An 11796-nucleotide genomic window follows, 5' to 3' on the forward strand; every position below is an offset into this window, starting at 1 on the left:
GATAGAAGATGTATTAGGATTAGTGGTATGTGGATTTTGGCACCTCTAACCACATGACTAGTCATGGGTGAGTGGTTTAAAGATATGTAAAAAATGAAAAAACTAGGGTGTGTGGAAACAAGTGATGATATTGCACACCCCATTACACATGTTGGTAAAGTGCCATTGTTTATGTAGGATGGAAAGAAGAAGTACCTATAACATATGTACTTCATGTTCCTAATATTATAAAAAACTTAGTTTTTATTGGATAGATGATCGAGCAAAGTTTGCAAGTGAGGTTCAATCCTTAAGGGTGCTTTGTGGAAGACTTTAAAAACCAATCCTGCTTGGTTTGCAAGATTGGTTACAAAGGATAATAGAAATGGCAGGATGTTTACTTTTGATGTTAACATGCCTGAGGTGAATAGAAATGGCAGAATGTTTACTTTGGATGTTAACATGCTTAAGGTGATGGCAGCCATGTTTATGCAAAGGATATGTGTCATCGTAGATATTGACATATGGCATAAGCGCATTGGTCGTGTGTGGATATATAATGGCCAAAGTCTATGCAGCCCAAAATTTTGTTGTAGGTTACCGAAGTTTAAGGTTGATGGTATGCACAAAGTATGTGAAGCATGCCAACTTATAAGCATCAAACAAGGCAACTTAGTGACTGTTTCTTTGTTGCTCTAACTCATTAGCAACACTCCTAAAAGAAAACATAAAGCTACTGAGACATTACCAACCCAATCAACCTCTGTATACCCATGTAGCTTTATCTCTCTGCTAGCCTCATAGAAAAGTCCATAATCAATAGTGGATCTTGGAATCCGTCTAGACAAACCTAAGTGTGTTTAGGGTTTGTTATGGGCTATGTATAGGGTATCGGGACTCTATCTTGTGCAAGAATTGACCTTCATGTGATTTGTAACATTTTCATTTTGTTGCTTGCGATGTGGAAGTTGTGTAAACTAATGTTAGTCTTGTTTAGTTAGAGAGACTCCTCTCTCTCTCTCTCTCTCTCTCTCTCTCTCTCTCTCTCTCTCTCTCTCAGCCACACCACCAAACCCCCCCTTCCCATTCCTTCTCACTTTCATTTAGTGGGTTCATGTAAGGAAAGAAGTTGGAGGATTAAAGTATGGCCAAACATTTTATGATGTTTGGGTGAAACTTAGGGTCTTTACACACTCTTGAAAAATAGCGAGAAACCCAACAAAAGAGGAATAGTCTCCTTCTGAGGGAATAGTCTATAAAGACCCATACATGATACATTGACAAGTCAATGCGGGACTAGTCAGTGCTATAAAAAAACCTCGGATATAGTGTAATTGCACCTTAAAAAATTTTGAGAGTGAAGGTCTAAAAATTGGTGATTTTCAAGAGGTTTTAGTCAAAACACTTTGAAAAGGGCAAGGTTGGAGTGTGGCTGGGTTTCCTTGATCACTTTTTTAAATTGGTCGATTTTTAATTTACCATTTTATCCTCTTCAATCTCATGCTTATCCTTTCCCAAAAATTCATGAACGACTTTCAAACTACTAAATATGAACCTTCAAAAAAGGCTGTGGAGCATAGTTTTTTGGAGTCCACGAGCTGCTTTTATTTAATCAAATGTAGAGAAACATTTCGGTGCCACATATTATTTATAACAAAAAATGGAAAATTTTAGACGGTTTTCTTCGAGACAAGGTCAGAGTTCCGTCGGTTTTTCCGAATTTCGACGGGGGTGCAAAATACACTAAAGGTAGATTTTTTTAAAAGCACTCTCCATAACAAGAGGGCCCATGGGATGAAGTGGTGGGGGCCAAGGTGTGGTGTCACACGTGCGTGTGGGGGCTCCAGATGGATGGATGAGGGTTGAGACTCATCATGAGGGAGATCAATCAGACCATGGCACATGCCAGCATGGGGTACTTGACAAATTAGGAAACCAAGTGTGGGCAAGGCACGCATGGGGACATGGGTTTCTAAATGTAAACAAAAAACAAGGCCGCGGGTGACCCGCCGCGATACAGGGAAGAAAAGAAGGGCCCACATGATGACACAAGCCGGGCCCACTAACTCGGGGTATTCTCTATTGACGACAAAACTGACGGCGACGTTAGAAAAAGCAGCGAACATAGACGGGCCCATCGCTTTAACCACGGTTACCTTAATCCGTGTTGTGTTCGAACCTGGGTCAGAACGTTCACCTTCTTTATTAGGACCGGCAGAGTACTCTCTGAACTCTCTCTCTTTTTCTCTCTCGCACGCTCACCTTCGCCATAGCCGAGGCGAAGCTTTTCTAGGGTTTCATGTGATAGCTATAGTCCTCTCTAGGTTTTTCTGTCGCCTTAGCTGAAGCTTCGTGAAGCTCTTCTAGTGTGTGCCTTTTTCTACGGCCTGCATCTCGCCATAGCCAGTGCTTGCGAAGTTTTCTTACTGTCTTGCATCTTATCTAGAGATAGCGAAGCTTTCTTTTAGGGTTTTTATCCCGCCATAGTTAGAGCTCGCGAAGTATTTCTGATCGTTCGCTCGCGAAGGACACCACGGCTACTCCACAGAGCGCCAAGGGAAACATGCTGGGCAATTGCCCTCGCCCCTTGCTGCGAACAACCAGCAAGTCTCAGCTCATACCGAGCTACGGTAATTATAGCCCTCCTGAAGCGAAGCCTGCAGTGGGAGCTCCCCACCAAGTTGTGATCGGCTTCGACCTCGGCACGGAGAACAAGCAGCATCCGCACGGCTATGTTTGTGAAAGCCCCAGGTCTGTGCTAGAACCGAATGTTCTCTGTGTTCCTGTTAATCATCAGCAGTCCAGGTCTCCGAGGTCTCCCCGCTCTGCTCTTGGAAGCTTGCTTTCTGGCCATCCTTGCAAGGAAGGGGCCGGATTAGGGGGAGTGTCCCCCATTAAAGATGAGGAGTACGTAGAAGCAGCTAAATTTGAACCTGCCAAAGCTTCTTTGAAAAGCCAACCTATCCCGGTTTCTGATGTAGGACCTCTGCAAAATCAATGGCAGAATCAAGGTCTAGGTCAATGGGGTTGCAGAGGAAGCCAGAGTGCAAACCGTTGCCCTAATCTCAGCGAATTCATGGATGAGAACGACGATGTGGATGATGATGATGACGATGAGATGGACATTCGGGAGTCCATCTTTTCTACTGCTTCTCCTGCTTCCGGTTGCTGTAGCTTTGACTTTCCGGCAATGGATTTCCTCAGCGTGTGCTTCTTCTGCAAGCGCCGCCTCGCACAGGGCAAGGATATCTATATGTACAGGTAAATTCCCCTCTAAACTGATTTGGAATGTTGGAATTGTTACCCTTGAAAGGGCATGAAACCATCAAACTATGCATATGATTTCGTACAGTCCATAGTAGATATCAAACCCTAATATCCTTATCACACGTTAACCTTCAAAGTTCATTACCAAAACTCTTCATTTGTTGTATATATGGAGCCTGTAAAACCACACATGTGAACCCATCCAGTCCATGGTAGATGTCAAACCCTAAGATCCCCATCTTCACATAAGGTCCTCATTATCCACACCCGATCTAAACCCTAATTTACCATAATTATGTCTCGTTATGAATATTGAGTCCTATGCAAAATTTCCCTCATATCAAACTCCTAGTCTTACGCATCAACTCACGCATCTGGTGTTTGTGTAACGCTAATATGAAGGTCTTAAACCCCTATGTCCGCCGCTTTGCCAGATTGCACCACTTTTCTGATTAGTCTTCCTTTACTTTGAATTGCAGAGGTGATTGGGCTTTCTGCTCTTCGGAATGTCGATACCAACAGATTGTCATAGATGAATGCAAGGAGAGACGCTCCACAGCAGCTAGCTGCTACTCTGGAGCCCCCACCCATTGCAACAGTGTGTTGGCAGCGACCCCAGCTGCTTTAGCATAGCCAAATTATAATGTGTATAGAATGGCTGCGGAGCAAATAAGAATGCATGAGTATATGGGTGGGAGAGCTCACAAAGTGAGCCTCAGTATGTAGTTATGAAGCATGCTACATACTCAGTTTTGGGACATGGAATGGTGGAAGATGGTGCGGTTTTTACTTGTAATTTCTTTTAATATTTCTCGAGGATAATAAGTCTTGTAGCTACAGCAGAGTGAAGGTTATGAAGCTGAAGAAGATGAAGATCCCTAGTGGAGATGGAGGCCGGGATTATGATTCCAATTTTGGAATGGAGGAGGAGAGGAGAATGGGCAAGCATGTTTGCTTAGTCTTGATATATTTTAAACCTAATTTGATTCAAAGGTACACCTTTTCAATTTGGTTATTACCTGGCCCCAACCATTATGTTATGTGCCTTGCTGTTCACAAACACACCTTGCCACAAGTTGAAAAGTGTGCACTTGTCTTTTATTTATTAAATACCTCCATTTTGAAAATTCGTTGGAAATTACCTTCGCCGTGAACTAGATCCGTGTTAGGTTTTGAGCTAGCACTTTTTGCAAGGATCAATCGAGTTCACGACTCGTTGCCAAAACAAGGCTGCATGGAAATGGCCTCTTACAAAGTATGTGTCCATCCTTAGTCCTTGCCCATGCTATAGTCTATACCCACCTTGGCTCCAAAGTCTTGCCCATGCTACAAGGAGGGTTTGTGTGTGATTGGCCTTAGACTTAACTTTGAGCAATCCATGGGTTTTTTTACGTTGCAAACTCTTAAGATAGTCAAAGGCGAAGTTGGAACAACAAACCTCGAGTGGTTACATTGTTAATAAGCAAAGTTTGTATGTGATTGTTTCAATAGTTATGTTTCGACTCTTCTATTATTGGAAGTTTCACTTGAAAGCTTGCCCTTATGAAGGCATCGATCCATGTGAGTTCGATTCTAGGTGTGGTCAAATAATCCTTCAAGGGCTCTGGGAATAGTTTCTCTTCCTCCCATAACCCAATACGCATATTGCGCAATCATGTGATCATGTGTGTTTTCCAAACACTCAAGTCTTGCATATATAGATTTCCACCTTCCCAAACTAAGTTTTTATTTTAAGGGGTGAGATAATATTGCTTCTCACAATCTTAGTTTGAATTGGATTGTGTCACGTGGCATTTGGTATGCCCACATCCTTCAAGCTTGGCAATGTTAACGTGACATTCTTGGTGCACTACACTTTCTTGTCCATAAGCCCTTTGATCTTATGTCCAAGCTTTCAGATTCTCAACTCAACCACTTTTCTTGGGTGTACAAGCTCTTTCAAGAAAATCAAGCACATAGAAGGTAGGGAAAGGACAGGTGCTACCTTGATTTAATGTCTAATCCAAACTAAAACAAGTTGGACTACTATTAATAAATAGGTGTCCCACTTGGTTTTTTTCAAGAAAAAAAAATAGTGTGGACTAACAAAGTTTTTAAACGTTTTTTTCCTAGGAGGAATTTTAGGGATTGCCTTCTTTTTGGGAACTAGAAATTATTCACAAATGTCCATTTGCATGCCTTTTGTCTTAGGCAGGGAGCCCTCTCTCTCTTTGATCTCTATTGAGCTAAACATCCTCTCTCTCTCTCTCTCTCTCTCTCTCTCTCTCTCTCATTTCTTGAAGGCATATTAAATCAGTTGGGACCCTTGAGCTTCTAGGCCATTCCTTAATTCTATTGGCCCTGCTTCTATTGTGAGACCTTTGGCCTTCTAAGAGATTAGTTTAATTTCATTCATTTCCTTTGTGTTTTGGAGAGGGGTTGGGTCTCCTCCAGGGCTTCTTTTCAAGTAGGGCTAGGGATTGCATATCCTCGACTTGAGATTGTCTTCTTTTAGCAAGTTGGGATTTTGACCATGCAAATATCTAGGGAATCTTTGGATTTGGTTGGCTCTATAATCTTTGGGAAGGAGCTTTGTCCTGAAGGGTCTCTTCTTCAATTCAACTAACCTAGGCTTCTACTGTAGGGGGATCCTCTTTTTGAAAATCCATCTCTTCTATCTCCTCCTCAAAATCTTTGTTAAAACCAAAAGGCACTTGGGATCTCTCCACAAACTCTACTTCTTCATCCTCTTTATTTGCATCTGGTGGGGAGGGATTGCTTACTTCCACCAAAAGTGGTGAAAAATTGATTGGCCCCTCGAGATCTTAAAGGACGTGTGCTGGGGGGGGTACTTCCCATAGATGTTCTCTTTACGTGGGGGGCAAGGCTAAGACAAGGCATGCAATAGCAAGGGGAAGGGCTAGGGTTAGTAGGGCTACTCTCATCCGCCTCCAATTTCATCTACTGTAGCATCTGGTTTAATTCAATACAAAAAAAGCTCCATTTTATGGTAGAGCTAATTAGAATTTAGGAGGTAGGGGGTTAACTTAATGAAAGGGCTAGGGCCAAGGGCAGTGTTCACAAAAAACCCTCAAACAATGGCAACAAAATTGCAAATATTTAGAGTTCACTTTGTAAAATTTAAAATTGTAAGTTTTTTAAAAATAGCATAATTTGAGAACTTAAGTGACTTCAAAGTTTTTCATAACACTAAACTGAACTACAAAGGTTTTACATGGTTTAATATTTTTTAAAGAGGGTTTTCGAAGTTTTGATATCCTCTTTATAGGAGTCAAGTGGTTGTCCAATAGGATAAAGCGACATGGAATATTAGGTGAGTAATATTGTTGTAAAAGTGAGGTGACCCATGCCCCAAGTTCCCAACATTAGATTCCATTTTTTTTTATGACTCTTGATTCCTTGCTAGCGCCTATGACCCTTGAGCCTCTCAGCTTGTGTATGTTGTGGTGATCGTGGTCCGCCTGCAACCCTTGAGCCTCTTAGCCTCTATGGCTGCGATGATGCAGTTCGTATGTGACCCTTCAGCCTATGCATGCTGCAATGTATGCCTCCAACGTTGGCTTGCCCTTATGACCTTGAGTCTCCATGTAGGCCTCAGCGCAGCCCTTGAGCCTTTGTGCTCGTGGATGTTGTTTGGCACACTTCAATCCCTTACCGTTATGACGGGTATGGGGCTAAGAAGGTCCTCAAGGAATTGTCACTCCAACCCCTTTTTTTGGGCTTGGGCATGTCCAAAGGTCAGCATGTAGGTTTTGATGCTATTGTCTTCTATTCTCATTATTGTGGTTGTAGCTAATTGCATGGGAGTTCTTATGGGTGGTATAGGACATTGCTGCATGGAGCCAGTAGCTTATTGCATGAAGGCATGGGGTTTGTTTTGTTAGTGTTGTTATTCTTTGCTATTATGTTTTAGTATAGGGCTATGGTCTGGTGTGACAAGGGGCCATGAGGAAACATGGCCCCTGTTTATGAGGTTTTGATGATGTCGTCTTTTATTTTCATCATTGTATTGCATGAAAGTTGTTATGTGTGGTTGTAGGATGTTGTATGAAGGTTGTAGCTTATTGCATGAAGGCTGTTATGTTTTTTTTGTTAGTGTTATTATTATTTGTTGTATGTTTTGGTGTAGAGCTATGGTGTAACAAGGGGCCATGAGAAAACATGGTCTCTGTTTATAAGGGGAACCGTAGCACATATCCCTACATAAGTTTTCCTTAATTTTATGCCATCCAGGGATCGACGAGTCTTGCCCAAGAGCATACATGAGTTTATTGTTGTTTCACAAGGGGCATGAGCTAACATGGTCGTTACTCATCAGGGAACCGTAACTCAAATCTCTACTTTTATTAAAAACGTTCAAATATAAAATTGAAAATGCAAAAAGTTTTTTTTTTGGTCACAAAGTTTAATGTAGTAAGGGCTTAATTTCTAATGTAAATATATAAAACAAACATAGGCCCTAGTCTCATGGATTTTATTTATGTGCATACGGCTTTAGTGCCATAGAATAATGCATGTGATTATTTTGCATGTTAGTTGACTTGCTGCTTGTGATTAAATTTTTTTCCCTTCACTTGTTTTGTAGAGTACGTAATCGATTCTTTTAGCCCTTCCTGATTTCACACGTGTTGTTGAACCAACAGAAGAAAAAGGCTAAATCAGTTTGTAAGCAACATAAGGAATGTTTTGAATGTCGACAGTAATACTCAAGAACACGCGGAGTTAAGCATAATGAATACTCGTGCTATGTGGAACGATGCATGGAATCTATCCTTCGACTAGGCATCTTTAACACAAGTCAAGGGCGTATATTTTGTAGTATTTGCCAGAAAATGAGAAAAATGTAGAAGTGAGTTTGGAACATGTGGATTTGTAAATATTTAGTTGAGTGCAATTAGAGTGCATAAAACTTCCATCCAACATAGATTGGCTACATATTGTGCCAATTATGGGACTAAAGCTCCAAAAGATGGGATTTAAAAGCAACAAGGAGATGTTGATTATGGTGTGTTAAACTTGTTTCAAAGTGCTTATTACATTGAAAAAGAAGATCTTGCCTTTACCGAGTTTCCAATGCTTCTTGATTTACTATCAATGTGTGGCGTACAGTCATTATCAAAATTTATACAAGAACGACAAGGCTATTGCCTTGTTAATTATATTAGTAAATCAATATATAGCTTTGTTATTCTGAATGTAAAGTCTGCTCTTTTTTATGGCATTTTGGTAGATGAGTCAACGGATATTTTAATTGTAGAGCATTTGATTGTATATGCAAGCTACATGCTTTTAACTCTAAGCCATGCACATCTATCTTGGGTTTGTTGAAAATCAAGGATTGTACGGCAAAGGGATTAGAGTCTAATCTTGTTTTTTGCCTTTTAGATGGTTATGATCTTAATCCTCCAAAGTTAGCTTTGGGACAGATGGTGCAAGTGTTATGATAGGTGTTACAAATGGGCTTGCAACATTAATGTGTAAAATAAGTCCTTTCATGACTGTTATACATTGGGTTGCATATAAAACACTGTGTGTCTGATGACTTTACAGGATCTGCAGATGCCAAGTTTATGGCCTCCACATTAAATGAGATTGCTAGCATGTTCATGAAAAGTACTAAGAGGACTGCAAGGTTAGTGCAACTGCAAGAAGAGTTACATTGTCCACATCTTAGAATAGAGAAAATTTATAAGCTAAGATGATCAATAGACACAAAGTGGTAAAGGTTTGTGAGGCCTTGGAGAGCTTCTTCTCTTATGCATTAAAGAAGAGAATGCAAGGCTATACAAGATGGTTGCAAATTTTAGGTTTCTATACATGTTGCATTTCTTGGTTGATATGCTTGATCAATTAGCTACTTTATCTCTTGTTAAGCTTTGTTGATGTGATAAACATCCCTAGTTTGATAGGCTCCACAATTGCAATGTTGGATGTGGAGTTTGCTGTTGGTCTTTTGGATATCAATGTAAATTCAGGGACATGATGGATTTGGATTTCCATCTAGACCAGAGTTTGGTGGACAACATGGTTGGTTGTGGATTTTGCGAAAGGCAATGAAGGGGGATATGTATTATGGTGTTCGGATAGAAAGGTGTTCAATTGGTAGTGATTTAGCACAAGCTCTTGATTTTCAAACACAATTATAAAGTAGATTTGCTGATTTATCCATTGTGAAGAATTTTAATATCCTTGCTCCTCTTCTTCCAAAGAGTTAAAGAGCTATGGGGCACTTGAATTAGACGCATTGGTTAAACATTATGGGAATACTATCACTTTAAAAGATGGCATTCAGATTAACGTAATGATAGCTAAACGATCTTTAAGAAAGGAGTTCCATGTCTTTGAATTTACAAGGTGTATCTGATTGGAAAGGGAATTCTCTCAAAGACACATGGGGTTTGATTGGTAGAAATGAAGAGTGGCATCTCAAGTATCCTACCTTACTTTCTTTAGCTTGCAATGTTGCAGCACTACAGTATGTGAAAGAGGTTTCACTGTGCAAAACATCATAAAAAACAAGTTAAGAAATTGTTTGGACTCAAAAAGTATGGATGTTGTCGTGCAAATATGTATTGAAGGTCCTTCACCTATGTGCTTTGATTTTACAGATGCCATTGGATTGTTGAGAGCCAAAGCAAAGACATCAAGCATGTTTATACTCATGTAGATTGAATGAAGGTTTTCATGTACAATATTTTAGACTTGGAAGTTACGAAGTATGTTGGACTTAATTTTTTGTAACTCAGATATACGTCATTGAAAATACTTAAGATTTTTTTATAACTCGGATATACGTTATCGAAAATACTCAAGATTTTTTTGTAACTCGGATATACGTCATCGAAAATACTCAAGATTTTTAGACTTGTATCTTTGAAAGGTTTCTTTTTGGTAAATTCAAGTTTTTGTAACATCTCATGCATTTTCAATTTTAAAAGTGATTTATTTTACAATTTATTTCTTTGAATTTGGAATATTAGATGTGGTTTATTGTTGCAATCACATCTCAAAACTTTTAATTTCACTTTTTTAAACCAAAATTTTTTACGTGTATTTGAGAATTTGTAATTTATTTCTTTGAATTTGGAATATTAGATGTGATTTATTGTTGCAAATAACATCTCAAATTTTTTTTAATTTCACTTTTTAAACATATATTTGACAATTTATAATTTATTTCTTTGAATTTGGAATATTAGAAGTTTTTTCGTTTGTAAACTTGTACATATACACCTCGGCTTTTTTTCTTTTTTTTTTGGCTTTGGGTGAAAATTTGAAAGTACACAACTCACATATGCTAGATGCCATCACCTAGGGACTCTCAAACTCCGTCATGGTCGTGGGTCGGACAGATTCTGACCTAGCAGGTCAGAATTGACCTGTTGCACATGTCCTACAGGTGATGACGTGACAGATAATGATAGATTTTTCAAGGTGCAATTGGAATTAATTAAAATTGATTCGGAAGACCTTAGCCTAAGGGTCCAGATTTTCAAAAAAAATTTGATTATGGTCCAATTAAGGTTCCTATGGACCAATAAGATTAAACCAAGTGTTGGGACAAGATAAATCCAAAGAACAAAAGAAAATACCCAAAAATGAGTAAATGCCCACATAAGATGAAGAGTTGACCAAGTACTAGGTTTATTAGTTAATAATTATGGTGTATTAATTAAAAAATGAGATATTTTAGAGTAATCATGTATTTTTGACACATGTGTAAGGAAAAGGGTGACTTTTAAGGAGGCGCCTATTTCACATGCTTAGATGAGTTTAAAACTCAAAAATAATTGGATATTTTTGTCTCTCCTCTCTCCTAAATTAAACCAAATAAAAAAGGGAGTCAAACTAGTCCAAAACTTGTCCAAATCCAGCCAAACTGAAGCTAAAAAATTCTAGAACTCAGTTGGACTCAGTTAGTGGCCTCCCTCTCCTATAAATAAACCCTCATTCCTTTGTATTATTATCTGTGAATTAAACTATGTCGGCATTACTCTAAACTAAGCTTAATTTCTATTATCCTCTAAAAACCTCTACAAAATTGAAGAGATTGGAGCTTATCTCTCTCTTCAATCTTCCTTGGTGACTCCTACGACATACCAAACCAATTGATTGGTTGGGGGCCTCTACGGTGACTAAAGAATCAAGCATTTTAGGAGGTAAAGAGTGGATTATGGTCTTTTTTCTATAATTTCTAAATGTTCCTTTCTTCTCAACCCCTCTCAAGCTTGAGAAGCTTTAATTTGAATGGGTTTTGAATATTATTGAAATGTTTTAATGTATTGTAATAAAGAAACACATAAATTTTTATTTATGCTTAATTTTAATGGTTTTTAAGCATTTCTCTCTCTCCCCCAGAGAAAGGTCATTCCTATGACCTATTCTCAATCCAAATGAAGCTTCTGATGAAGCATTTCTCTAATCCAAAAGTAATTTTTATGCTTGTCTAAGTTCTCATGTGAGAAGTTGCCTACAAGGATTAGAAGAATGTGGCAGCAATGATGATACATAAGTCATTAGGGATATTCTTGACGTGGCACTTAATAATTG

General features: G+C 39.0%; 1 protein-coding gene across 1 annotated transcript; it reads left to right on the plus strand.

Annotated features, from left to right (window-relative positions):
* The first annotated feature begins 2189 nt into the window (after positions 1-2189).
* On the plus strand, positions 2190-4253 carry LOC147614755 (uncharacterized). Its single transcript, XM_086780094.1, has 2 exons — positions 2190-3240; positions 3726-4253. Exons 1-2 carry the CDS (start codon positions 2543-2545, stop codon positions 3877-3879), a joined length of 852 nt encoding a protein of 283 aa, XP_086636220.1. The 5' UTR covers positions 2190-2542; the 3' UTR covers positions 3880-4253.
* Positions 4254-11796: the final 7543 nt, after the last annotated feature.

This window comes from Cibotium barometz, chromosome 41, assembly GCF_041138505.1.
Source record: "Cibotium barometz isolate CiBa-2024 chromosome 41, ASM4113850v1, whole genome shotgun sequence".
NCBI classification, from domain to species: domain Eukaryota; kingdom Viridiplantae; phylum Streptophyta; class Polypodiopsida; order Cyatheales; family Cibotiaceae; genus Cibotium; species Cibotium barometz.